The sequence below is a fragment of the Alternaria arbusti genome, assembly GCF_024043155.1.
Source record: "Alternaria arbusti strain BMP 1465 chromosome Unknown scaffold_39, whole genome shotgun sequence".
Classification (NCBI taxonomy): domain Eukaryota; kingdom Fungi; phylum Ascomycota; class Dothideomycetes; order Pleosporales; family Pleosporaceae; genus Alternaria; species Alternaria arbusti.
In genome coordinates, this window is record NW_026249979.1 from 24599 (window position 1) to 52352 (window position 27754).

General features: G+C 53.2%; 9 protein-coding genes across 9 annotated transcripts; 3 read left to right on the forward strand and 6 right to left on the reverse strand.

Annotated features, from left to right (window-relative positions):
- Positions 1-1297: 1297 nt before the first annotated feature.
- On the forward strand, positions 1298-1994 carry J4E86_011644 (uncharacterized protein; the record flags this gene model as incomplete). Its single annotated transcript, XM_051452135.1, has 2 exons — positions 1298-1907; positions 1960-1994. The coding sequence occupies 2 exons, from the start codon at positions 1298-1300 to the stop codon at positions 1992-1994; spliced, it is 645 nt and encodes a 214-aa protein (XP_051296688.1).
- Positions 1995-2160: 166 nt separating this feature from the next.
- J4E86_011645 (uncharacterized protein) lies at positions 2161-2511 on the reverse strand (the record flags this gene model as incomplete). Its single annotated transcript, XM_051452136.1, has 1 exon — positions 2161-2511. The coding sequence occupies one exon, from the start codon at positions 2509-2511 to the stop codon at positions 2161-2163; it is 351 nt and encodes a 116-aa protein (XP_051296689.1).
- Positions 2512-3377: 866 nt separating this feature from the next.
- Positions 3378-4495, forward strand: J4E86_011646 (uncharacterized protein; the record flags this gene model as incomplete). The annotated part of the gene is made up of 3 exons (XM_051452137.1): positions 3378-3464; positions 3543-4135; positions 4192-4495. The coding sequence occupies 3 exons, from the start codon at positions 3378-3380 to the stop codon at positions 4493-4495; spliced, it is 984 nt and encodes a 327-aa protein (XP_051296690.1).
- A 2303-nt stretch (positions 4496-6798) lies between these two features.
- J4E86_011647 (uncharacterized protein) lies at positions 6799-8507 on the reverse strand (the record flags this gene model as incomplete). Its single annotated transcript, XM_051452138.1, has 2 exons — positions 6799-6817; positions 7207-8507. 2 exons carry the CDS (start codon positions 8505-8507, stop codon positions 6799-6801), a joined length of 1320 nt encoding a protein of 439 aa, XP_051296691.1.
- Positions 8508-9837: 1330 nt separating this feature from the next.
- J4E86_011648 (uncharacterized protein) lies at positions 9838-11590 on the forward strand (the record flags this gene model as incomplete). Its single annotated transcript, XM_051452139.1, has 3 exons — positions 9838-9874; positions 9942-10862; positions 10944-11590. The coding sequence occupies 3 exons, from the start codon at positions 9838-9840 to the stop codon at positions 11588-11590; spliced, it is 1605 nt and encodes a 534-aa protein (XP_051296692.1).
- A 340-nt stretch (positions 11591-11930) lies between these two features.
- J4E86_011649 (uncharacterized protein) lies at positions 11931-12668 on the reverse strand (the record flags this gene model as incomplete). Its single annotated transcript, XM_051452140.1, has 1 exon — positions 11931-12668. The coding sequence occupies one exon, from the start codon at positions 12666-12668 to the stop codon at positions 11931-11933; it is 738 nt and encodes a 245-aa protein (XP_051296693.1).
- A 3090-nt stretch (positions 12669-15758) lies between these two features.
- J4E86_011650 (uncharacterized protein) lies at positions 15759-18289 on the reverse strand (the record flags this gene model as incomplete). The annotated part of the gene is made up of 5 exons (XM_051452141.1): positions 15759-16664; positions 16711-17556; positions 17603-17851; positions 17901-18034; positions 18085-18289. The coding sequence occupies 5 exons, from the start codon at positions 18287-18289 to the stop codon at positions 15759-15761; spliced, it is 2340 nt and encodes a 779-aa protein (XP_051296694.1).
- A 2424-nt stretch (positions 18290-20713) lies between these two features.
- On the reverse strand, positions 20714-22597 carry J4E86_011651 (uncharacterized protein; the record flags this gene model as incomplete). The annotated part of the gene is made up of 2 exons (XM_051452142.1): positions 20714-21129; positions 21229-22597. 2 exons carry the CDS (start codon positions 22595-22597, stop codon positions 20714-20716), a joined length of 1785 nt encoding a protein of 594 aa, XP_051296695.1.
- A 2530-nt stretch (positions 22598-25127) lies between these two features.
- On the reverse strand, positions 25128-26245 carry J4E86_011652 (uncharacterized protein; the record flags this gene model as incomplete). Its single annotated transcript, XM_051452143.1, has 3 exons — positions 25128-25453; positions 25510-25945; positions 26009-26245. 3 exons carry the CDS (start codon positions 26243-26245, stop codon positions 25128-25130), a joined length of 999 nt encoding a protein of 332 aa, XP_051296696.1.
- Positions 26246-27754: the final 1509 nt, after the last annotated feature.

Here is a 27754-nt window from a genome sequence, read left to right on the forward strand (position 1 = left end):
GAACATGTGCAGTCTGCTGTCGGAGAAACAGACATCTCCGCTACCGCGCTTCGTCGTTAAGAATAGAACTTTCGACGGACAATTCTCCGGCGTAAGCAGAAAAACTTCATGAGATGATTTTGTCTTATCGCAACAAAAAGGTGCCGACGCCTTCCGCCCGCTTACCACCTTCCGCGCTGTTCCCCTTCCTCTCACGATCTCCATATAACCGGTTCGTATCTGCTACGTCGCCTGCTACTTTCACGGGTAGCGTTGGTTGCAAATACGAGGTTTGGTGGGTTTCTATTTCCGGATGTGGCGATGGGTGGGTAGGAGCACTAAGGTAGCGGGTGTGGCACCAGCGGGGATCGTGTCCTTCTGCCAGCCTCGTTTTTTCCTCTCGACCGTGTACCTCGTACGACATCAACGAGACAGGTACCGTGGTAACATGTCCTCGTGGCACGGAGGCTGGGGAGATGGCGCCATACGGATAACCTCCGATGTGGGAATTTGGTGTGTAATGGGAATGTGAGGTGGAGAGGAGCTATCGAGGTGGTTTTGGAAGGTTGGTGTTCGAAATCCAAATAGCGACGGCTAGCGATACCGAGATGCGGGATGCGGAAAGATTCAATGCCACCGCATCCACCGGCACTTTCGCATACCGCCGTATGATGCCGTTATCGTGTAGTGGGAAAACTCTCGCCCGATGCGACCGGGACCGCCGTATTAGGTCACACAACCAGCCAACTGCCCAACGTCAGTCTGGTGACATTGAAACACGAGGTGATCAGCTTGTCGACAAGAAGGCGTATACGGTACGGTACGTCAGGGACTGGATATGACGTCTGCGTGTCGGAAGCTTCAATGCGAGGATGCAACGCGCAGGCTAGCTCACCCGTTTTCGTCATGTTTCCAGCGATATTGACGGGCTGATCAGTGCCTGAAGCATGCTTAGGGTGAGCTTAAACGGCCGGGACATTGCTGCTACGGGCATGGTTCAAGCCTGCAGGGACAGTGCAGCGCTGCATCTGCATGGATACGAGGACATGACGGTGGGGAAATAGGTGGGAGGGTCAATGTTACTTTGTTTAGTCGCGTTTTGTAGGTTGGAAGACGGTAGAACAGAACAAACCCCTCATACCCTGCACCGTCCGTCTGTTGGCCATTAGTATAAAGGGTTCCGCGAACGGCGCTGCACAAAGGGTCATCATCCTCAGCAAACTTTCAAAAGCAATTCACAGCAAAGACTAGTTTATAACTCCCTTTACAACACTCGCTTTCGAAGTTCTTCCACACCTCAACACACAAACTCGCCAAGATGAAGTACACCGTCGCTATCACCACGCTCATCGCCAGCGCCATGGCGACTGCCATCTCCTCCGACTGCCCCAAGCCCTCGCACACCGCGACCGTCACCGGCAGCGCACCTGCCTCGTCGTCGACCGCTCCCGCCGACGCCGCGCCCACCGGCTACTTCGGCGTCATCTCGTCCCGCAGCGCCTCGCCCATCCACCTCCAGTCCCTGACCGCACGCGGCGGAAAGTTCTACCTCGGCGGCGGCCCTCCCTCGTCCTACTGCCCATCCAACCTTCCCGCCGGCGCCTGCCCTCCCGGTAACACCACCGTTCTGGCCGGCGGCCAGGGAACTCTCTCCCTCGGTGTTGTCGTCCCCGGTGGCCAGGAGGTCTACGTTGCGCCCGGCGGTGCTCTGCAGTACACCACTGCCCACTCTGTCTCCAAGCCCGAGGGCTCAGACGTCACTGGCTTCAGCCGCACCGCGCCCGCTGACGGCAACGTCTACGGATACCTCGACTACGAGACTGGCTTCGTTGCCTGCCCGGCTGGCGAGGGCGAGGGATACCAGGTCTTTGGTGCCGTTGAGGACGGTGAATTCGGCGATGACTGCCTTGGCTTCACCGCTCTTGCTGGTAAGTTTTCTGCTTCTCTCAACATTTTGGATATGTGCTAACGATTCTCTAGTTGCGACCGAAGATGCTGGTGCCTGGCAATACTAGATCCCGCTCTAGCACCTGGAAATGGTGATAGTGGGGATCTTTAATGTCTATTGGATAATGAACATGAAGTGGTAGATGGAGATGTCCATGCTGTACATATGACGCTCCTTAATGACCCGGGCACAAAAGTAATATAATAGTAATGCCTTGACACGATTTTGAAACTTCATTCTCTGCCTTCCAAGACTGCTCTGATGCGATTGACTTGCTCCTCAGCTGTGCCTTTCAGGCCTGTCTGCACAACTACCGTCTTATCCCTACTCTTCATGCCTTTAACAACTTCAACATCCGACTTTGCAACTCTCAGCGCACCAGCAATGACTTCCCTCACCGCCCTATTCGCCTCTCCGTCTTTCGGCTGAGCGGCAACGCATATCTCAATGCGCTCATCAGAGACCGCTGCGATGCCTTCGCGTTGCGCACTAACCCCAGGCTTGACATGACACAGCAATTGAACAGTTCCTGAGCAGCTCTTCGCGGACTTTGAAGCCACGAAACGGATTGCGGGACCGGACATTAGCGGCGTTGGCGTGGAACACGGTAGAGTGCATGTGACTGCGATGAACGGTGGGTTAGAAAGGTCAGCTGGCTTCGCGTGCGGACCTCAGCATGCGGCTGAACCGGTAAAGCCGATCGCAGCCGCCCATTCCACGCCGGGATTAGACCCCTTCCCGCCCAACCAATCGCTTTTCCAGTGCACCTCCGAGCCATGCTACCAGCAAAGGCGAGCCTCTACACAGCAGTCCTCACAGATAGATACACATCTCCTCTGTTCCACAGCATGCGCAAAAGCCACGTTGACACCACCCATCCCAAGCCATACGCACCTCCCTAAAGCGTGCTGGCGCGCAACCGGGGCCGGTAGTGGGGGCATTCTTACGGTACCGGTCCTAAGATAAAGACTACTTCCCCTAAGTGATAAATTTGACGAGAGCCTCATCAGACGCTTCCTCTAAGTACAGGTGCACACGATGGAGGGAAAATTCAGCAACACGGAATTAGGTAAGAGATTGTAAGCGTATCCGGCGCAGATAAAATGCATAAAAGGCTGCCCGCCCTCGGTTTTTGGGATGGTTTCTGCATATTTCGCATTTCTTCGACTTCTTGACAGAGTTGAGTTGAGATAGAGTGTTTGTTGTACGCATTGCGGTATTAGCACTTTTTTTGCATGATAGATTGAGGGACATTTATTATTGGTATACAAATTCACAGCAAAAGGTAAGAGACGACTGCAATTGCTTTTGATGACGTGGTTTGCGGCGTGGTGGTTTGCTATCTAGAAGTCGCACTTCTGCAACGACCAACCCACGTACAATCCCATCTTTCCCACAGCTCTGCCCACTCCACACAACAAATCACATGACTAACCTCACCCCCAGCAAAATGACTTCCGCACCCACACTACAGCCCAAGTTCCTGCCGAACAAGCATGACCTAGGCATCGTCGCAGTCGGCTTCAGCGGCGGCCAGGTAAGCCCACGCACCACGCACCACCACCACCACCCATTCTCTCCCCAAAAAATTCACAGATTGACAATCTTATCCCAGCCCAAAGCCGGCGTCGACGCCGCCCCCATGGCACTCATCGAAAACGGCCTCATCAAGCAACTAGAACAAGACCTCGACTTCAACGTCACCTACGACAACCAAGTCCACAACTACTCCTCGCTGCGCCCCGCCTCCGACCCCGAAGTCCGCAAAATGAAACAACCCAGATTCGTGTCGGCCGTAACAAAGCAAGTCAGCGACCAAGTCTACGCCCACGCCAAAACCGGTAAACTCGTGCTAACCCTCGGCGGCGACCACTCCATCGCCATCGGCACCGTTTCCGGGACTGCGAAGGCGGTGAGGGAGAGGCTGGGCAAGGAGATTGCGGTGATTTGGGTGGATGCGCATGCGGATATTAATACGCCTGAGTCGAGCGAAAGCGGGAATATTCATGGTATGCCGGTTGCCTTTTTGGCGGATCTTGTGGACAAGAAGGAGGAGTTGACGGAGGATGTTTTTGGGTGGTTGAAGGAGGAGCATCGGATTAGTCCGAAGAAGTTGGTGTATATCGGGTTGAGGGATATTGATAAGGGGGAGAAGGCGATTTTGAAGAAGCACAACATTAAGGCGTATAGTATGCATGAGATTGACAGGTATGTTATATATCCTTTCCTAGAGATTGGCATCTGGGTTGCTAACAGGACGATAGGCATGGTATCGGCAAAGTCATGGACATGGCATTGGGTTGGATCGGAAGCGACACGCCCATCCATCTCTCCTTCGACGTCGACGCTTTGGATCCCCAGTGGGCGCCTAGTACGGGTACGCCTGTCCGTGGTGGTTTAACGCTGCGCGAGGGTGACTTCATCGCTGAGTGCGTTGCTGAGACTGGTCAGCTTATTGCGCTGGATCTTGTGGAGGTTAACCCCAGCCTTGATGCTGAGGGGGCTGGTGATACGGTTCGCGCTGGTGTGTCGATTGTGAGGTGTGCGCTTGGCGATACGCTTTTGTGAGTTTGTGTGATGGATGGAGTTTTAGAGGGGTTTGGGAGGGGTAGATATAGATGGTATCGGTAGACGGTCAATGACGCAAGTTCACATAGCAAGTACACCGCTGTTGAATTGATGATGCAAATACACGTCCATCAGTACTGATTTTCATATAAACAGATGCTAATATACTAAGAATGATAGGCGCACTAATACACATTGGCTCTCATCCGAACATCGCACCTAGGCCTGTAGCTTTTGGCCGCTGGCTCTTGTCTGATCGTCCGAACATCGCACCTAGACCTAGGCTCCGACCTGAAGTTTGCTTTGCACGCTTAGTCTTTTCTTTTGGCCTTCGCCTGGTTTTCTCATCGCGACTGCTCTTCTTTGGCCCACCGAACTGTACATGGCCTTGATCTGATACATCATCAGAAGAAAAGCGAGCTTTCCCTGGGGCCAGTTTTGATTCCGGTTCCGATCCCCCAGCGATTGCTTGATCCGACTCATAATTTTCTTCTTGCCAATACTCTAGCTTTGGCTCTTCAGGAGGGGGCATGTAGTTTGCGGCCGGTTCACCTGGATCTTTTGTTGATCCACGCGGGAAAGATACCATCCTAATTAGCTTTCCTGGTTCACCTCCGCTGGGTTCGGTGTAATAACTGTGAAGTGCGATTGAACGCTTCGCTCCCCGATCGCGATGAGCGCTAATCCTTGTGCCTGGCGGCTCATATCCGTATGTAGCGGCCGTGCTCATTGCTGCCACGTCGATGATTTGATTGGGTTGTGGTGGATTATGTGATCTCCGAACGTCGACGCGATCCGAATCGTCGTCCGTGTACTCATCCACACTCGGACTACTGAGCTCCCAGCTGTCTGAAGAACTACCGACTTCCCAGCTGTCTACAGACTTATCTCTAGCCTGGTCTACTCGCGGTAACGGTAGCCGCCTCTGCCCGACAGGTGATGAATAACGCGAAGGTCTGACCACACTAGGTGGACGGCCTATTGGCGATACGTTCCTAGGATATCTTTGTGCGCGCGTCGTTTGGACTGTGGCTCGGCGCGGTCTCGATGTATCTTGATCATATATGGGAACGTATCCCGGGGATCTGCGTGCACGACTTGGTACGGGTATATCGTATATGGGCACGTATTCCGGTTCGGTACGTCGCATTCCAAAGTCCAGATTTGGTGCGAATGGGTTTCGAGGGGGCGGAAAGTGATGACCTTCTGCTTCGAGAGGCACGCTTTGGTACTGGGCGGACTCATACATGGGATGGTAGGGAGACCACGGTTGTGGAGCGAAGTAGTAACTTCCCGATCGATCCAATGCTGGACTTTGACGGTTATCGAGCCCACGCGCTGGTTGTGTAGGGGTCAGTCGCTTGCCCTTGCTGACCCTTGTCTTAGGCTTGTCATTCCTGGCTGAACTGGTTCCAACATCACCTTGGGATGCACCATCTCCAACGTCTTTCTGCTTCGAACTGTTACCACTGGGGGTATCAATCGACGATAGCACACTGCTAAGTATTCTCTGAGGTTTCTGTATGACGGGGGTGGATCCCGGACATATAGAGCAGTACTGTTTATTGGGACAGTCTAGTCCTTCAAGGCCCATTTTGCAGCCTTTGTGAACCTGATGAGTACAAGAAAGCGCATTGATCGAGACAGGTTCCTTGTTGCGTCTACCCAAAGGTCTTCTGCAGATGACGCACATGTGTAATGCTGCCCAAACGTAGCCTAATCGACTCGGTGATCCTTCCGAATAGAACAAGCCATCTCTGAGAACTGTGCGCGACCGATTGAGCATGCTACGTTCGACAGCCTTTAACAGACTCCTGACTTGAATATACTCCGATGCGATTTCAAGGCTCGGACATTGTTCCACTTTGAACATTGGCACGATCGCGTTAGGTATGAATTGACGTTTGTTGGTTCTGAAGCTCTTTCCAACAAATCTGCATATGTGATGCAGAACATCGTGTGCAAGCAGGTACCCAACCTCGCAGAGTTGGCGATTGCCTAAGTAGATGCCGAGTGGGTTGTAGCAGTCAGAGCAACCACGAGCGTGGCCATCAAAGTTTGTCGTGGCCTTCATTTCCAATTCAGTTTGCGGAAAGATCACCTCAGGGTGTTTGATGTTGTTTCCCACCAAACGTCGAACCGGAGACGGCGAGCGTGGAATTGAGTCAATATCATCAATCGGATTACGTAAACACAAGATCTGGTTGTGCATTGTTTGAGTAGCTTCGGGTTGATGAGCTTCTGCCGAAGGGGGGTTCGGAGCAGGGCCTCGATGTGGCGGAGCACTCGTATGACTCTCGTCACTACTCGATGGAGTATTTTCTGGTACTTCAGGCGCTCTCTCTTCCCCAAAGCAGCTTTGGTTATTCATGTCCGAAGACACAACCTGATTGGGCTCCATGCCTTCAGTGTTTGCGTCGTCAGGAAATTTCCCCGTTGCATTGACCTGCATTTGAGCCGGCCTCTGTACTCTAGATTCCGTATTCTCGCTCGCAGACGGTGAGCTTTCCGTGTTGTGTTGGAGAAGATTTGAATGATGAAGTCCAATATTTCTGTCTAAATCATTTGATATGAAAGGAGTGACGGAAGTATTGCCCAAGACCGAACGACGGTAATTCTGTTCCTGAGGCGCTCCCTCAATGTTTCTGAAGCTAGAGACGTCTTGTGAACAATCTTCGGGCGTGAGTTGACTCTCAGAATCTTCAATTGACGACTGACTATCTTCTGATGTCTCGTCTTCTAGATCGAGGCAGCATATCCCTTTGAATGTATGCTGTATGGAAGATTCGACGCTCGCCTCGGTAATGTAGTTGTCAAGAGTATGGATGTTCCAGCGTGCTTGAGGCTTCTGGTGCAACATATTCACGATCCAGTCAGCAGGGATGAGATCGCTAGATGGTCCAGGTAGTCGTTGAAGGAGTGTAATCCAGCTCGAGATAGCTTCGGGGTTGGAATGATATGCTTCCATACCCGTGCCCTGTTCACCCATGTGGGCCCTCAAGTCTTTGATTGTGCGACATCTCAGAACAGTCCACATCTCCAAGAAGACACACCCAAAGGACCATATATCGGCCGCGGAGTTACGTTCGAGATAGGCCATGACTTCAGGTGCACAGTAGCGGGGAGTTGCAGGCGCAGCTGTTACTGTGGTACTATTGTCGCGTCCCGACCAGTCGAGTGAAGTGCCAAAATCTGTGAAGTAAACCTGATCGTTTTTGATGAGGACATTTGAGGGTTTGATGTCTTTGTGACGGATCTGATGGTCGTGAAGATAAGACAGTGCGGAAGTCAAGCAGCCAAAGAAGGGTCTTAGGAAGGACCGTGATCTCTCGTCTAAGTCCGGTCTCTCCATGAAAGTCTGTAGATTAGTGTCTGCTACAGGAAGCATGACAATAGCCACAAACTTCTTGTCCGTATAACTGCCGACCAGTTCGACAAGATGTCTGTGAGACAGCCGTTTTAGGTTGGAAAGCTCTTTCGTAAAGTCCTTCAAAACCTGCTTGTCTTTCTTGAACGTTCTTCCTCTCAGTATCAGCTTCCTAGCATACTCTTGATGACTTATGGTGCTGACGACCCGATCGACGTATCCAAATCCACCCTTGCCTAGCTCTCCAACCTTCTTGAGCGGTATCTCTTTTGAATCGCCGAAGTGTCCATGGCGTGCGTGTCGCTCGAGGTTAAGAGCTTCGGTGTTGTAGACCAGGTGTTGTAGTTCGAGGAATTGGAGCCGTGCCGAATGATCGCGTAGCGCCTCTGGCAGGGTATTCTTGTTGAACGGGAAGTAGACGTCTGTAATTTCGCTGTCAATAAACGCGTCTATTGCATCTAGTTGACCAATCTTTCTCAGAATGCTGTACAGTCTCGGGACACGGCTCCAACGTTCGCGCGCACAGCGTGTCAAGACGTCTGCGATACCGCGAATATCGTTCTCGGTAAAGAGTGTCGAAGCATTTTCAGCGCTGTCAGGAAACCATCTCCGTAAGAGGTCCTCCTCGAAGCCTTGCTGTGCCATTTGGCGAGTCCGTCCAGTGGGAAGTCGCTATGTGCACGGCGCCCCGTATAGGCCAGCGTCGCGAAACGCATAAGGAGTTGTTCCAGTAAAGTTGAACTGCGTATCTCATCTGCGAGCGACAATGGAAGTCGTCATAGTTTCGCGGTAGTAACAGGACGAGTGGCGAGGCAGGCCAGCGTCTATGTGAGACGAAGTTGAGAGGGGTAGTAGGCACCGCCCCCAATCGTGCAGGTCAGCTCCTGCAGCAACCCTGCATCCATTCGTCGTTGAACAGATCCAAGCGAGATGCGCCACAACACTCAGCCTCCTCGAATGTGACATGCAGTGTCGCCATCTCGTCCATTGTCGAAGCTTTTTCTGGGCTGGAATATGCGCGAAACTTATTCCTTGAAGCATTATTGCTGAGCTACAGGCTAGTCGACTGCTCAAAGTGGCTGTGTCGCGATCCAGCTTGTGTTGTTGATGGTACCTACGTACACTCTTCTCGGTCAATAGATGCGCAGAAACCCTGTCGCTAATGGAAGCATTGCGCAGCACTAGCTCGCGTAGACTAGTAGAATCTAGATATGATGAAAATGTACTTGTAGCTGAAGATCTGTTGCGGAATTGTTGTGGTGCTGCTCGTCACGAATGGGGTCGGGAAGTGCTTTCCTCAGAGCGCCGCGCCCTAGCCCACATTCGGCGTGGCACTAACGATCAGAACAAACATTAGTACCTTCCTGCCAGTACTCCAAATATGACACTACAGAATGAGAAACTTGAGTGCCTTTGACCCAGACTGTTGTCTGGGATAGCTGTGCTGGTCGGTCGCATCACAGAACTAACGCGATCTCACGGCCCTTTTCGCCGGTGCTGACCACACCCATCAACCCTGCACTCAACCACTCAGCTTTACTACACCACCTTCCACATTGTCGCATTCTATAATTGAACAAGTTGTTTAAGCTTCGCGCTTCTAAGCCTCTAGTCTACAATCACATGTGGAAGCCTTCCTCGGCAACACTCGGCGCGTCAAGCTTGCAAAAGCCATGCGTCATGGCGTCAACGCCGACTTCCGTTGGTCGACCCGCAAGCACCCGGCGAGTGGGTGGGTGTCGATAAGTAAAACTTTGGTTTTGATAAACACTGTTTTGGTTCAATATTCAAAAATTGCGATTGGCACTTTGGTAGTCAAGACTGAAAGATGCTGTCTCCGGCTCGTATGTCGCTATTGCCGGGTGGTGTTAGGGAATTGGTGTCTTCACCTGCGTCGAGGTCGCGCACGGCATCGCTATGTCGGACAGGAGCTTTGATAAGCGCAAAGCATGGAAAAAGCTTGGAACAAAAGAGGATGATCACGATTGAGCAATTGGATAAGAGGAGAGACAGTACGTTGTTCTCCTTGCTCAGCGTACCTCTCGTACAAGAGCCCAAATACTAACAACCCCATCACAGACCGCGAGCGCGTAGTCATCCTAGGATCCGGCTGGGCGGGCTTCACAGTCGCCCGCAGTCTCGACTCCTCAAAATTCCAAACCCTCGTCGTATCGCCACGATCCTACTTTGCTTTCACGCCTCTCCTTGCCTCGACCGCAGTCGGCACCTTGGAATTCCGGACCGCGCTCGAACCCGTGCGCAGCCGACGAACTAAAGTAGATTTCTTCCAGGGATGGGCCGACGATGTCGATTTCAAGAACAGGACGATTACGATTGAAGAGGCGGTTGACGATCCGAAGCAAGGTGTTGCATTAACCACGGATCGACATGCTGGGGAGACGGCGGAAGAGAGGGAGGCGGAGAAGAAGAAGGAAGCGAAAGTAGGGAAGCTGTTTGATGTCGAGTACGACAAGTTGATTGTGACGGTGGGATGTTATAGTCAGACATTCGGCACGCCGGGTGTGAAAGAACATGCCTTCTTCCTCAAAGACGTAGGCGACGCGCGCAGGATCCGGAACCGCATCCTAGCCTGCTTCGAAGGCGCTGCTCTACCCACCACCTCCATCGAGATGAAGAAGCAGCTCCTCAATTTCGCCGTCGTAGGCGGCGGACCCACTGGCATCGAATTCAGCGCGGAACTACACGATCTGATCAACGAGGATATGAAGAAGCTGTACCCGGAACTCGTTCAGTACCACAAGATCACTGTTTACGATGTCGCGGAGAAGGTGCTTCCGATGTTTGATCAAAAGCTCGCGGGGTATGCGATGCAGAAGTTTAAGCGTAAGGGCATTGATATCAAGACGAGTCATCATGTGGAAGAGTTGAGGCCGGGGGCGCCGGCGGAAAGGAGCTTTTCGGATGATGTGGATGATTACCATTTGTATACGCTCAAGGTGAAGGAGGAGGGCGAGATTGGTGTGGGCATGTGTGTGTGGAGTAAGTCTCTCTTCTGTTTCCTTCTCATATCACCACTCTCCACCCAGAAGTATGAGATAACCCCACTAACCCCACCCCCAGGCACAGGACTAATGCAAAACCCCTTCGTCGACCACGCCCTCTCCTCCGTCCGCGAAGCACCCACAGATCTCTACCTCCCACCAAGCTCCTCCTCCCCCTCTTCCACCTCATCTCCCCAATCCACCACCCCAGCCAAAGACGTAAAATGGATAGTGAAGAAAGACTCTAAATCCGGGTCCATCATAACCGACGACCACCTCCGCGTCAAACTCATCCCCTCTACCTCCTCAGGAAAGTCAGGAGAACAATCAGGAGAGGTAGTGCAGGAAGCAGTCCACCCCTCCGTCTTCGCCCTCGGCGACTGCGGAATAATCGAATCAACAACCTACCCAGCCACCGCCCAAGTCGCGTCCCAAAAAGCCTTTTGGTTGGCAAAACGGCTCAACAACGGTTCCTTATCCACTCCACCATCTCCTACATCAAAGGGTTTCACATACCGCGACCTGGGCACTTTGGCCTACATAGGTAACTGGAACGCGTTGTTCCAAGGCGGCGGCAAATGGGGTGGCAGGCTCCAGGGGTATGTGGCGTGGATTATTTGGCGGGGGGCGTATTTGACGCGGACGGTGAGTTGGCGGAATAAGGTTCTTGTGCCGGTTTATTGGGTTGTTAATTGGGTTTTTGGGAGGGATGTTAGTAGGTTTTAGGGGGGTGTTGTGGTACTGTGTAATGTGTAGGATGGAGCTTTGGTTCGGCTGGTTAAGGAATTGTAGAGATGGAATCGATGTTTACTCAGTCTTAGTTCTATTTAGTAAAGAGATGTAAGCGCATGTACAAGATAACTGCCTGCTACGAATTCCTTTCAGACCAATTCTTATACTTTATGTTGTATCCACATAAGCAGGAAGCAATCTGATACCCTGCCGAAGCGATCTCTGCAATAGCAATGCACATGGGTATCCCATAACCTCCCGAAGACCCAACCAACCCATATACTCCAGAAAAGAAACATGTCTAGGCCACACAGCCCTCCCAGCCCACAGCTCACTACTTCCCATTCCTACCCCCCAAATACCCAACCACATCCCCCGCCCTCTCCAACCTTGCCCTCGTCTCCGGCAACCCCTTATTCAACCTCTGCAACCCCGTGACCGCTCTCTCCCAATTCCTCTCTACCTCCTCTTGTCTCTGCAGCGCCTCCACCCCAGCCACATCCCCATCCCCATTCTCAGCAGCAGCAGAAGCAGCGTCCTTCTCCATACTCTCCTGCAGCGCCGCCCACACCCTCTCCTCCTCTTCAAACCCCTTGATCCACGTCTCCGCCGCAACCTTCGGCGTTGTCCTTCGTTGCTGACTTATTTTCGCAATGAGCGCATCGCGTTTAGCCACTGTAGCAGATAGTTGACTCCGCAATTTATCGTCGAAAGGTTCGTATTCCACTGTTTCGACCATGGACTCCCCTTCCCCTTCCCCTTTCCCTCCACCTCCTCCTCCATGTCCATTAACAACCCCATCCATCCCCTCTCCATCCCCACTCTCCACAACATCAATCCCATTGATACTAACGTTATGCCTTATCCCCTGCAGTACTTTCGCCACAAATATCTCAACGAGGTCCTCGACCGAGCGACGTAACTCGTCTGGCGCATCGCCGTTTGTAGCGCTGGAGGGCACGGGCGGGAGGTGCAAGTCGAGTTTCTGGCGCGCGGCGGTGCGGATTTGGGATGTGAGGAAGGTGAGGTCGGAAGGGGATTGGAGTTCGATTTTGCGGTGGGAGGTGTCCATTTTTGGGTGGTATGGCAGGCGTGGTAATGGGTGAGGATTGTTGTTGCGCGGGTGCGCTGTGGTGGGGTTTGTGGGGTGAGTGCGCTTTTTAAGTTGGATGGACGGTTTGCGCGGAGATTGTGTTGGGGCTTTCTCGGTGGTGGCAGCGTCTCGTGTCGTGGAATGCGGGTCGTCGTTGTGGTGGTCGACTTTGTTATGGTTCTTGTTTGCGAACGCGGAACGTGGACCGCGCGCGTCTTCGCCTTATCAGCCCGCCTTATCGGGGCCGAGGTGTGGGGCCGCTGCGTCCCTCGAAGCTGCACTCGAACAACGCAGTCGATACCTACTGTTGGAAACAGGATAATGTATCATTAAATGTGATTTGTTTGATTTGAGATACATCCTTATAGATGATTCCTAGACCCTTCAAGGAGCGAATGAACGCATCCCGCAACGCCATAACCCATCCAATCCAGTCTCATGATATACAACCCTCAAACCAAACGCCTGTGATTCCATACCAAACGTCTCTCCCAACCCATATAAACATGGCTTCAATACCGCGTAATCCATAAAATGCCAAAGCATATGCACATCCATGTCAGGCGCCAGTTCTTAGGATAATTGGGATACTACACGATTTGTCAAGAACTCCGCAATTGTAAGGAGCCTTTTTGTAACTGTACAAGAGGTTCCTTATAATTGCAGAGCTCTTTACAAATCGTGTAGTAGCCCATTTCATCCGAGTACCAGCGCTTGTATCATGCCCACGCATCTCTCCACATGTACTCCGCACCACCCAGCCAATCCCCTATGACGGGAACATATTCCTAACCTCCTCATCCGTAACAATAATGTCCTCCACTGGATCCTGACGGCGCTCGAGATCATCGAAGTGGTAATCGACGTAGGAAGGAAGGAACATCTCTATCGCACACACCGTGATTAGCCCAGTTCCACGTCATCCAGCCTCGCAACCAAAGCTTCCACCGCTAAGAAAGAAAAGAGAAGAGAAGGGGAAACAACATACCCATATTCCAATCAAAACCCTGACTAGCCTTAACACAAGTAATCAGCCTAAGCCCCTCCCCCTCCTCTTCTCCCACATTAATAACAGTATGTTCCTGCCGCGAAAACGTCTCGCTCATCAGACTCTGCCTGCGTGCGCCGCTTAGGGAACCGCTCTGAGGGCTACCAGACGACGAGGAAGGCGTGGAGCCATAACTACCACTACCGCCCGCACTATCATACGAGAAGCAGTTCGAAGACGGCGTGAAGTTGTAGTTGTAGTTGTAATGATTCGGCGTCGAAGGCGTGGACGCCGCGAACGAGGATGACGAGGAGGAGGAGTGGTGGTGGTGGTGGTGGTGGTGGTGGGAAGAAGACGCAGGGCCCTTGCCCTTGCGCTTTGGTATCGCGATGGCGGTGGATGAGGAGGACGACATGGTGGGATGGGAGTTGCTGTGTAGATAGATAGATGTAGTGGGTGGTAGGTAGGTAGGTAATGAAGATAAGGACCAAGGACCAAGAGCACCAGACAAGCAGAACAGCCGTTACTCAGTCAATCAAACACACAATGCCCCAAAAGACCAGAGAACAAGAAGTAGAAGAGAGGAAGAACAACGACAACGAGGAGTAACAGTCATACGCCTCGGACATGCCAACCCCAACCCGTCCGCGGTATAGCCCGCACCGCCGCCCAGTCCAAGTCCGCATCGCGTCTGCCTGACTCCTCCCCTCGCAGCTCCACCGCAGACCCCGGACTCGCGTCCGCCCTTGTCGATCGGCCGCGAGTGTGTAGCGCTGTGATTGGCTGCCTGCCTACATTCCACTCACGCCTCACTGTATCGGCGTGGGGCACGTGTGACAGGCACCCGCTCCGCACCTACCTGGCACCCACGCACCTTGGTGTCTTGCGTGCGTCTTGCGTGTGCATGAGGCGGCCACGGGTGTATTGCGTGGTTGCCATCTCGCATGATGCATGCATTAGGTAGGTACCTGTTATCTATCTGCTTATCTATTTTGACGATGTAGTGTCGAGTGTTGAAGCCGACAACATCCGGTGCGATTTCTGCTGGAGAGATTGACTGCATTCATTGCCTGGCTATCGGATTGCACATGCTGGCCTTACGATTGCGATTGCGAATATGTGGGGGAGAATCAGGTCATTCGGGTACACTGGGCGAGACAGGTGACGTAGCGACGAGGGTGCCGTTATCGCCCTGTCGGTCCGTACCTGACGTGCACCACATCGAAACAACGCATGCATATCCATGCACTACTGAGCTGTTCATCAAGATGAATAGTCTTGTCAACATCACTTCGCGTACATCACGTACATCACATACACGAAAACCACACATGTAGGAGTATCAAAATGACGAGCTACAAACGCTCAATTCCATTGGGGACAAGATAAACCACACAACCAGCCCACTCTGCATCAGTCGCAACCGCGCAGATTGCTTCCAAAAACACCCTCGCATATACTCGCATACGCGTTTCCTATATATCGTACAAAACCAACTGTGGATATCGCTCGTGTGTTCGCTCGCAAGTAAAACAGAACTCTGATAAAAACTGCCAATCAAAACAGCAGCGAGGTAGGAACTTCGGATGCCTGCCGATGAACTCGTAATTAGTAGCGAGAGACTTTGAAAAGTTCAAAAGAAAAAGCAGATGAACAACAAAAAAGGACTGCATAACCTCCATAATAAACAGCGCGCTAGAAACCAAAACAAAACAAAACCATCGGCAGAACAACCACCAAAAAGGAAGTAAACTGCGAAAAACGGAATCAGACATGTCCACCGTATCCTCAGCAGCAGCCCAAACCAGTCCTTTCACCGGGGGTGGGGGGTATCCTCGAAAATATAGGAGATGCGCCCAATATACGCCTGTACTCCGGGCTGATGACTAGATGATTCGTAGAGACGGGTTTTTTTGTTCCGCGTTGTTGTTGGGTAGTAGTAATAGAAAGGAATCGGGAAATGAGTGTAGGTAGATGGTGTCGGGGCGTCAAACAGCAGGAAAGACGTAGTAATAATCGGGGGTATCGTATCTTTTTCGTGACGTTGTGTACGCAATGTCGCGCGCAGGGAGGAGACGAATCTACCATCCCTTCTTACGTGCAAATCGCTTGTTGAGGAGGACCAGGACCTTGGTCACGTTGAACTGGACATATTCGAGGTCCAGATCTTCTTGGTTGTCCTTTTGCATCTCCAGCAGATCGTCGAGCTTGAGGTCGAGCTCGAGAAGACCGCGATTCCGCCCTTTGTAATGGAGCGAGATGACAAAGGTGCCGGGGAGCGGGCTCGTGAAGTTGAAGTAAATGTTGGCTCTCCTATTCTCCGGGACATTGCTCTTCTGGATCACGCCTTCTCGCTCGAGCTGCTGGTGGGTAAATTTGTAGGGTCCGAGGACTTGGTGTTTTTGCTGTTTCCTTGTCTTGCCTTCAGATTGACTGCGGACGTTGTGGAGGTACGACTTGTACGTGTCAAGCTGACTGACTAGGAAGCCATTGTGGTCGCGAATGGTGCGGAACACTTCCTCGAGCTTCCGTGTCTCTTCAATGACCTTTTCCTTCATGGAACCCAAGTGCACCAGCTCTTGTTCGACCTCGTCTCGGAGCAATGAGAAGCCGTCTTCCTTGTCAATCACGCCAAGATCCTGCAGTTGGCTGAGCAGCTCCATGCTACGGATACCTTTCTTGACCATGACAGAGTCGTTCTTGGTCGTGGCAGCTGCTTCCGCAATCCTGTCGAGGCGCAATGGCCGTCGCGTGATGGAAGTGTTGGAAGGAAGCGAACGAAGGATCATGACGAATGTCGACTTGGCTTCCATGAAGAAGATCTCTTCTTGCGTAATGTCGAGCGCTGCGGTCAGATCGTCAAGCGGGGTTTCCCATTTGCTGAATAGCGGGAGGTTGATGGCTCTGTTCTCTTTTCGGGGAAGCTGTGCTGGAGCGGATCCGAGCTCGTTGAGAATGACGCCTAGATGCGAGCTGTCTTCTTTGGCCTGGTTTTGTTAGTACGGCAATGCGCATGGATGTGTGATTGCTTACCAGTTCAGCTGCATGTCGCTCCAAGAGCGAGTGCGTCGCATACACTTCGTTCAGGGTAATCGAGAGCTCTAGATCCTTCTTAGACAGAGCAACGTAGTTGTCCATCTCGAGAGTATCGTAAAAGTCCTGTACCTCGCACAGGTCCAACAGAAACTTGTTGATTCGCTCCTTGTTCTGGTGGATGAATGGCTGCAGCTTGACCATGTAGGGCTCCTTGGCATACGATGGCTTGTTTGCGAGATTCTGCAGCATCTTGGCGATGTACGTTAGTGTCCGCTTGGGGTTCTCTGCTGGCAGCACATCGATGAGCATGTACGATCTTGGGGTGACGATGGCGGGGTTGATGAAGCGCAGGAAGAAGAAGCCTCCGATGAGAGTGCAAATGGTCTGGTCCTGGGCATCAGGGTACTTTCGTCTCGACAGACTTCGAATCTGCTTGCATATCCATCGGATGCCGTATGGCGTCTCCTCGAGGCCTTTGATGATGGTTGTGAGGAAGTTGTTGGCAATCTCCATGAGCATGTTGACTCGCGGTGTGATGATGTTCTGTACCGTCTCGTTCTCGGCCGCCTGCTCTGCGGTAACGCCCTTGGGCAGGTTTGCGGGAAGGGTTCCCTGGATCTCGAGCTCAGTGACCATCTTCTCGTATACCTTGAGCGGGTTAATCTCAAGATCGAGGTCCTTCAGCTCGATGAGCGAGTTGATGCTGTCCTGCAAGACGACCTTGAGGTAGCTCTGACCGGGTCCTCGGCGGGTGTATGTGGTCATCATGCGCGAGACGGGTGTGTTGGCACGTAGGAGCGAGCTGTAGTCTGGGGTGTTGTCGAATTGATACGTGAGTACAGACTGAGCGAGGTTAGTTGTGATGCGCAAAGCTGGAGGCGCAACCTACCTGGAACATGGTCAAGAGCAAGTGCTCTTCGCGGCTCTCGTACTGGTTTCCGTAGATTGTGAACATGACAGTCTGCAGTAGGGCATCAATCTCGGCCATGGAGACGAGTCGACACAGATGGGCAATATGGCGTGGCTCAGATTGGAGGAGGAAGAGCAGGTTGCCGTACTTCTGCGTCTTCTCGTCGTTGGGAAAGAAGCCTTCCTGGAGTTCGAGGCCGTCTCCCAGGTGGTCGGCGACTTCATTCTGCTGCAGGATAGTCAGTACAAGCGCGGGGTGTGTGCAGCGTTGGGCGCACCTCTTCCAATGCCATGCGGTTCTGGATCAGCAGGGCTATTCGCGAGTCGAGATAGCGCACATCCTTTTCCAGGACGAAGTTCTTCTTGGACTGCGACGAGATCTTGGCCTTGAGTTCGCGGAGTATCTTCTGGGCTGCGAATGGTTAGTCTGCTGCAGCGCACTACAGGGCAATGGCGGCGTACCTCGGGCCAGGTCATCTTCAATCTCGAGCTCCTTGTCTTTGGCGGACATGGACAGGTACAGGGCTGTGACGGAGTAGCGCTTCGACTGGCGCACCGAGCGCGAGCCATCGTGCGACGACATTGTGTTCTGGCGCGAGACGGGGACAAACGACGACGAGGACGACGTCGAGGCGCGCGAGGGGGCATGCAGCATAGAGACGGCCATGGCTGGTCGGGGGTGTCGCGGCGAGGGCGACGGGCAGGAGGCGGAGACTTTGTTTCTTTGTGTGCGCGGTCGCGGTCGGGCGGGTTGGGTCAATCAGCGACGGCGACGGGGAATTGCAGCGGGAGGGCCCGTCCAGCGAGAGGTCGCGAGAGGTCGACGGGCGGTGCAGGCAGCGTGGGTGTTGGTTGGATTAATTTAGGGGGTGCCTCAGTCACCGGGAGTCGCGACGAGGGCGAGGGGTAGCTCAGACGGTGAGTGGTGGGAGACAATGGGCAGGCTGCGACATTCCAGATGGCGCGACTTCCGCTTCAGATGCAGATGGCAGGAGCGACAGCGACAGTGACAGCAACGGCGGGGTGGGGATACTTGGTGCGGGAGGTGATGGTGAGCGTGGAGGGGAGTGAAAGTGACTTGCGTCCACCTAGTACGGTAGAGTAGGAGGAGTATGGTCTGAATGGGTGTTTCAGTGTCTTGCAGAGTGGAGAGGGCCAAGCATGTGGAGGCCGCAGGTGGGACGTCAAACGAGGCAGGGGCAAACGGCCACCCACCAGGCTGCGCGCCAGATAGCAAGGCGATGGAGTCGGCATGGGTGCGAAACCGTCGTCAGCTGCTCGCCTGCCCCTGAACCACCACCTCGACGTGCCTGAAGCAGCAACGTGGTCCGCGCCCAACCGACCAAGCTGGTTCCTGGCTAAGCCCGACTAGCACACGTCAAGCCCGACGCTCTCTACATTGACTTGTAGCCTGCATCTCCATCACATGGCCAATCTGCCGACGTTTAGTCCAACGTGGATAACTTGTGCAGCTACCTAGATACCGGAGGCCTTCGCTGCCGACAGCTTAGCACCTTAGCAACGCCTGTGGCGGCGGGCTGCACGAGATGTGGAGGTGGCCAGAGCGCCGTCTTGACGCTTGTTGCTTGCCTGCCTTACTGCCCGCACAAGTGTACTAGGAAAATTGCCCAGCCCAGCATGCAGTCCGCCCGTCGTCGATGGACAAGGGCATGCCATCGCAAAGTCCGACCCGCCGCCATCGACTCCTACAATCCTACCAGACATGATTACTCTGCATAGATACCGTACATGCAGCATTGCAATCCGTCGTCGATCAACCCATCACCATCTCATCTCGGTCCGATGATCTATGCCATTTGTCCGCCCGCTGGCAAAAAAGTTTCGAAACATACGTGGCGCACATTCGCTGCACAACGACGACTATCGCAATGTAATGCTCCAACATCGCTGATAGCCATGTCGTCCTAGCGCGGGCGTGATGATCAAATACCGCCATACCAATACAATGCGCCACACGCCTTTCATCGCCGCGGAACAACTGCCCAAACCGTACTTGCACTTGCTTGCACAGTGGTCTATAAATGACTCCGTCACATTCCCGCCGCCGTCCATCACCTGCAGCATTTCATCACGCCATTGCCCCGCTCCGCGTCGCTTCCTTCTGAACTGGAGATTGAACTGATCCTGCGAGTCCTGGCGACTCATGTCACATGCTTTGGATAGAGTACTTTGGTAGCCGCTACTGGCTGGCGGGAGACAGCATATCCGGGCCTCGTTTACCGTTTACAGTTTACAGTTTACCATTAGATGACCACAAAGCAAAAAGACCCGAAGAAAAATCTTGGGGCCAAGGTGGGAGCGCCAATGGAGCCGAATTTCCAATATCTCTAGTGAGCTGCGCTGCATGCATACCTCACACCCTCTTTCCCATGACTATGCGCCGCGCCGTGCCGGACAATAGAGTGAACGCCTGCGAACCATATAGTACAGCACTTTACACACATCCATCTCGTACAGTACGCGACGCCAGAAGAAGACCATGAAAAAAAAAGCTGCAGTAATAACGAGAAAAAACGGGAAACCGAGAAACCGAAGACTCCACACTTTGCATGCCCATCTCCTCGGTCAGACTCGCTGTGCGGGAAGCATACGGTACCTGGACACCTTGACGCGCCTTGCGCTGCTGCTCCGCCTGCAAATGGGGCCGTGCGCCCGCGAAAACCATGGGCGATCATGGCGCCGTGGCCGCCAAACTCCTCCACCTCGCATGCACGCGCGCCTGCATGTGCCCTGCGAGTCAAGCGACACTTCAGCCCGCCCGTCAGGGCACCACGGCTGCGAGGAGCACATTCACCCCGAAATAGCTGCTTGCGTTAGCCTCGTTCATCTCACCAACTGCAGGCAAACCCGCGCGCGCGCGCCTCAGGAACCGGCCAAGGCACCGGATAATGCGTGGGTAAAAAGACGTTTCTGACATGTTCCGTCCGAAAGCATGTCCTGGAAATTTCCGAACGGGGTGAGAGTTTGTTCGCCCCACGCGCCCGTCTTGCCAGTTTGAGGATGTAGACGTCACGGTGCAGACGTTGCGATATTGCATTGCGGGCGGGAATTTTAGAAAGAGAAAGAGGACTTACACTGAAGCTGCCGCAGCCCACTCACGCGTAGACAGCATGTTCCTGAGCTGAGGGGTCGACGTGACCATCTTTAGCTCCGCACCAACGATAAGCACGATAACGAGGAGCCGTCCGAGCAAGCTGGGGACTATCGCAAACGCCATGAGGGGTAGTACCAGGGTTAGTGGAAACCATATTGCTGACTGATCTTGGCCGGCAGCCGGAGCTGCCGTGCTGGGAGGAGCAGAAGAAGATGAGGAAGAAGGAACTTTCCGCGGAAGAGTCACGAGGTCGGCGTCTTCCTCGAGAAATTGGGATTCCTCCTCATTAATCGGGTCATGCTCATCCATCCACTCGCGATAAGCTTGGATATCTTCCGCAGACGCGGGATCGAGACTTTTGGAGAGCTTGCTAAACGAAGATAAAGCCTTGTCTGTACCGAGTCAGCGGAACACTCTTGATCAGTAGCAGCGACGATCCCCATGTTGACATGGCGCTCCGACTCGTTGCATCCGGCTTAGCCACAACTTACTGTATTGCTCTAGCTTCTGGTAGATGCGCCCCAGGAGTTCGGTCCTCTTGAAGTGCATTCCACTTCCGTAGCGTGCATCACCCCGCCGCGACGCAGGGTACGCGTACCCTGACGCATCTCGAGGCGACATCTGGGCAATGCATTCGTCTAGGTGACGCAGCTCTTCTTCGAGTTCGCATGTTTCGTCTTGGAGGTGGAGCAAGACGCGGTGGTTTAGATGCTCAAACTTTCGGTACATGGGCACAAGATTCTTCCGGCCGTGAGAGCTGGGCTGTGATGATCCGCTAAGCTCGTTGGCGAGGAGTTCGTATCCCACCACCGTTTGTTGGGTCTGGTTGGGCAATGGTGCGTGCTGTTGATAGAGTGGCGGCTGCCCTGGATGTGGGGTGAAAGGTGGCGGCACGTGCTGGACCTGGCCGTCAGGTGGCCGTATCGATAGTGGATGCGCATGCACTGCTTCCGGGGATTGATGAGGCGCATACCCTATGGCTAACGGAGCTGGGAATGAGGGTATAGGTGCCCATCCTGGTGGGGAGCTGATTGCCGCAGGCACTGGAGCCGGAGACGCACCAGAGTAGCCTTGTTGGTTGTACATCGGCATCGGTGGGTAACCGTAGGGGTGCTGCTCTGCACCATATTGGTAGTCTCCGTACGGCTGTGGTCTTTGGAAGATGTGGCTAGCAAGTTCGCGTTCCTGCTGCTTAAGACGTCTGGCATGCGGATCACTTTGATGAGAGGCCGCCGAGGGAGCTCGAGGAGGGGTCGGTACTGCCGGCTGTTTGTTGGGTATCTGGTTTCCTTGATTAACTTCCTCATCGCTCTCCGGCCCACTTTCACTCTCCTCTTCACTGCCCTCTTCTTGGTTGGCTTCGACGTCATCTCCAGGGCCATGCACAAAGCTACTGGCGTATAACGGCTTCTTGAAAGAACGATATTCCTGGTTGGGTTGGTGTGATGATGTCTGGAGGGACCGCCGCGTGGAGGCTGGTGAGGTCATGGCGGAGTCTGGATGCTGTGAGTCTGCTGCCACAGATGATCGTCCATCGTCATGCTGAGTGTCACCTGACGAGGAAGACGATGACGAGGCAATAGTCGATGGAGGCATAGCCTGAAGGTCTGTAGGCGTAGGACTTCCAGGCGTGTCTTCAGATTGTAGAAACTGGAACACTCCTGCTTGGGTGGCATCCATATTGTTGAATGTGATGCTTTGCATCGCCGTAGGTGCGGGCGGAGTCTGGCTTTCTTCAGACTCTTGGTACTCGGCGACTTGGCTATAACCGCCGTACGGTCTCTGCATTACTGTGGAGTTACTGCCACCCGAAGCATCTGACTGTTGCGTCACACTCGAGACCAGAGAGGGATCTGACATGTTGGCCATATTCCCAGCATGCCGTTGCAGAGAGCTATGTTTACCACGTGCGTGTGAGCGTTTCGCGGCGTCGTCGCCAGTATGCCTGCGGCGCAGAACCCGCGGATCGACCGGAGTACCAACAGCAGAGCTCCCTCGTCGTCTTGAACGTGTGCTGACCTTGCTCTTGCTTTCTCTTATTTGACCGAGCCGGGGCATGTAGCCGATAGTACTGCCCTCCTCATCTAACTCTTCCTGTTTGGCTTGCGAATTTGATCCAGGGTCGGTATGGTGTGAGTCGCGTCTTAGTAGCTTCTTCAAAGTGTTGCGAGGCTGTTTAGATCTCTGCTCGCTCTCGTCATGGTCGTCGCCGCGTGGCGGTGAGGCCGAAGGTGGGGAACTCTTGGTGCCCGAACTGGTGCGTGATGGACGACGTCTAGTGTGTGGTGCGCTAGTAGCTGAACTCGTGCCTATGTCATGGAGGCCGTCGTAGTGGTATTTCGGATTGCCGGTGGGAGGACTGCGCTGTCGAGGAGGTGAACCTGCGCCCTCAAAGGCTGCTGCTGCTGTGGGATCCGACTAAGTATCGGAAGTATCTACGTCAGTTTCCAAAAGCAATACGGTAGTTCAGGGCAGAGAGAGAGAGGCAAAGAGCGTGTTTATATTGTCTACCCACCATGCTACGTATTGTTTACAGGGTCCAGCTGTGTAAGCAGAGCGGTGGCGCTTGCGTCAATAAGATCTGGTACTGGGGGGTGTGCGATGGCGCGGTGCGGGGGAGTGTAGGTGATGGGGTGTGCGGGAAAAAGATGAATATAGACAGCCCGTGACGTTTTCGCGCGGATTCCTTGCATGCTGAAGCGATTACAAGCACACGTTGTACGACTCTAGAGGCTGAACAAGACAAGGCTCGCAAACGGTGGATGTCGTGGTACGCCTCGAGGCCTGCTGAATCTGTACCCTGGTGTGCGCCATAATCACGGGCGATGCGGGTATAGTTTGGAATGGGGAAGACAAAGAGAACGCATGTTGAACTGGAAGAAGCAACAACACGAGGAATATTGTGCAGCCACTCAGTCACCGCCTTGCGCATGCATGCGCAGTTAACGTTGGCAGAGCTGACCGGGTGTGCACCGGAAGTGCCGCGCGTGTACCCAATGACGTCCCGTTGAGCCCGTCAAGCGATCGAATACCCCACTATGTGGGCCCACCATCACCGCGTGCCCTCTCTTCCTCCACGCTTCCACAGTCTGTCTAATCCGTCGACCCGCATCGTGATGATGCATTTGCATGCCAAACTCTGTCCAGTGGTGAAGCATCTCGCTATTGTTTCGTGGGCGGTTCGTTAACAAGCCCATGGTCCTCCGCTGCTCGGTCACTGCCACGTCAACAAGCTACTGCAACCCTGAACCAGGATTGTCAAGGTGAGCAGTGCAGTTCTGCTATCTGGTTCACTCCACTTGCTCGCTCTCGCGTTTCGCATCTTGACTCTTCCCCGTGCGAGGGATCCTAGCAAAGATCAGGCTTGGGATTCTAGAAGGAGGGCTTACTCCACGCGCCAAGTTTCAACTTGTCGAGGCGAGTAGATTCGGAGACCGACGAGCTCATGCATGACGTCTTTGGCGTTTCGACGGTATGTCGATTTTATAACGGTGTAGCAGAGTTTCGACATTGAAAATAGCTGTGGGGAGAGGGCTTTGTCTGGTACTTTTGATGCACGTTGTGTATTGATTGATGCGCAGCTGCTAATGGCGATCCCCAAAGAAAGGCTTCCAGGTATGTCCATGTCGCCTCTTTGGGTAGACATGCTAGGTTCAGAATTGCTGTGTCCAAATTCTGTCAACGTAAGAGCATAGACACGATATCGAATTTAGGAGGGAAACAGTGGTGTAACTAATTCCTTGCCACTCACGTCTTCGACATGCCAAACATGCCTTTGGCCACACATAACAATCGGCTCCGCTCCAGGTCCATCTCGTCGAATATGCTCATCTAGATCCAGATCATATGATCGCTGGTGTTGAAACAACCCCCGCGATTTTGCCTGCCTGACAGGAGCTGAACTTACGATAAAGTTCTGTAGTAACACCATCTATCATAGTACTATACGCAAGCATTGTAGCCAAGAACAGGGGAAACGTCGACGCCACGAAAATGGAACGCGTATACCGTTGATCTTTGATCGACAAATCTTATTTCTGAGAAGTTTCACTCATGCATCTATAGTATCGGACTCATTGCCGTGTTGAATTTATAGTAGGACAAACATGAGACTAAACGCTTCTGAAAGCAAGTGAAAGAGTGGGTGACTATGAAGTGTGATGTGCGCCAACGGCTGAATGGGAAGTCGACATTCCGGGGAAGGTAGAGGTGGCATATAAGAAACGAGCGGGTGATCGATTCCGGGTACGAGAGAACGACTGTGACATTCCTGTTCACTTGGCCGTCCCAAATAGCAATACAGAGATGCCTCTCCTTCGGCTTTTCGAGCTCAATCAAACTAATAGATTCTGGGTATCTCATACTTCTGCATCTACTCCGTCTACAAGCCTCACGACTCCTCACTCACACTTCGACTGACTTCCCTCACGACAAAGGCATCAGGGTCGACAGGAATTGCCTTCAGGTCCACCTTGTGTGTATCTGCCCAAGCCCTTACCCTTGCTTTATTGATGACAGCGTCGGCACCTCCTTTCTTCTTCTGCTCCAGCACGTCCATAGCCTGTAATGTCGCAATGATGTCTTCGGGTACAATGTACGTCTTCTCACGCAGATCTTGCACCGTGAGTGTCTTCTTGGAAGGGCAAGCCAGGATCGTCCGAGCGAGCGTTTGCGACCAGTAATGTATGTATGCGATGCGACCGAGATCCGACAGCGCTGTAGTAGTAGTAGTGTTAGCAGACGTACCATGCGCCGATACAACATCAACCTACGTTTCTCAGGCCCACCCAGCCTCTCCTCTCGTCTACTCATCTCATAGCTCGCGCCCATGAGTATCTGCCCCAGTCCTTGTTTCTGCCACGGCGGAAACACCAGGATGCATGCGAGATTGTTGTTGTCCCAGCTCATCTTCTCTTTGCTGAAGAAGCCAACGACCTGCCCCTGCGCACCGACTCCACTCGCCTCTGCATCGTCGCCGAAACTGGTATTCGGTATCTCTGGTGTGGGGTTGTGTGCGACGAGGAGGTAGTATAGGAATGTTGTAACGTCGTAGAAAACGGATTTGGTATCGAGGAAGAGCTTGGCGAAGAGCGATAGATTCTGTGCGTAGAGCTTGTGCTTTTCGCCGTCGATTTCATATAGTGAGTAGTTATCTTTCGTGTAGACGTTGACGCCCGGTGGGGGTGTATTGCGCAGAGGACATGCTTTCTACCACTTATCAGCTTCCCAATCCAACCCTCACACCCATCGCATATCCATTCGAAAGCTTACCAAATGCCCAATAAACCCCACCAATTCTTTGCTATACTTGAAGCACCATTGGCACACATACAGCCGCTCTACGCGTCGGCCTACAAGCTCCTCCGGGTAGAAAGACGGGTACCAGGGCTGTATGAGCAGCGAGCCGAAGACGACTTCGAGGACGTTGGGCCCGGACGGGGGTTTCTGCGATGGCTTCAAGGCAGGCGTGGAGGGCGTCGAGGTCATGGAGGCTACATCGGGGGCCATTGGGCTGGTGACGACGCGTCGAGGGGCCGCCGGCACATGCGTGTGGGGAAGAGAAGAGCTTGGGCCGGGTTGTCGCATCGGGTTAGCGCGACGCGAGGGCACGTGGGCGATGGGGATCTGTCACTTTGGCCCCGGGGACTTCCCCGTCAACCCTTACACCTTCGACCTTCGAACACGACCTAAGTCAGATCAGTGCTACCGTGATCCTTGGATTGATTAGTATTACCATCAACGATAGACAACATTATCTTCGTTTCCCCGCTACGCCACTTCAATGCTCGCTGACAAGCGAAAGCGAACGTGGCCGAAGGAGCCTGATCACCTCTATCTCCCGGCATTTTAAGAGTAGTAGCGCAAAGCTCGTTAATTCTCTAGGACTACATTGTTTCTTACTTACTAAGAGCTATCAGCTTCAATCATCTGGTAGCTCCAACTATCTCTCCGACTCCGCTATCTTCCGCTTTAACAACATTTGACGCCGCGCCACGATCGCTTCCAACACCTCTAGTAGCCAGTCCGGCCCTACGTGCACTCCGAGAGACGTAGGAACCACATACCGGTCTCCTATTGACCTTCGTCTTGATAATTCTACCACTCCCCCGAGGATCGCGACGACCTAGGTCCTCTTCGCAGCCTCGAGACCGAAGTATACGTTCGCTGCTGATGACGCCGAGCTTCAGCCAGTTCGACCCAACAGGAAGACTGCGCCGATCGGTCCATGTGTAGTTCCTCATCTAAAGTTGTTCAGCATGTGTCATGCATATATGGCTCGACATGCAGCTCACCAGCTCCTACACTTCGGCATCGCTTGCGCCTCGGAAATCCTAGTGACCCTTTGTTCAAGTAGTATCGTAACGTGAAACCGACGATGGCGAGGACTATTGTCAGGAAGACGCTGAGTAGGGTGAAGATGGCTTCTTTGGACCAGCCGGATGTGGAAGAGGATTGCGTGTGTGACACGGTATCTACACCAACATGTGAGCGTGTGTACGGCAAGGTATGAAGTGGGAGGATATTACTATTCAGGTCCATCATATGGTTTGCTCCTGACAGCAGGAATGAACTGCCGGACTAAGATACAGTACTACGACGCAGCTGGGGTCCGGTGATACAGAAGAGCCTCAAAGACGAATGGCCTGACTACTGCACAACGTGTGCCTTGAGTGTTGTTCCGCCCGGGAGCGAAAGGCAAGAAAAGGACAGTTTGGCTGAACAGATGTATTGTGATGCACGCTAAGCGACCTTCATTTCGACTTTATATTGTACGTGGCGGCTGAACAAGTAACAAAATAGCTCTGCTTCTCACATATGCAGAACTACCACTTTCTTTCCACACGCCAAGCTCGACCCATAGGGTATAGCTCGCATGACAGAGCTGTTATTGGCTCGAAACAGCCCTGGACCTACACAGCCTCGGGGGAGCGTTTGGCGAGGCAATGATGTGGTAACAGCTGGCAGTGATTCGCCCAGCTATGTCTGCATCGCTTAATGCGGGCAAGTTAGGTGGCT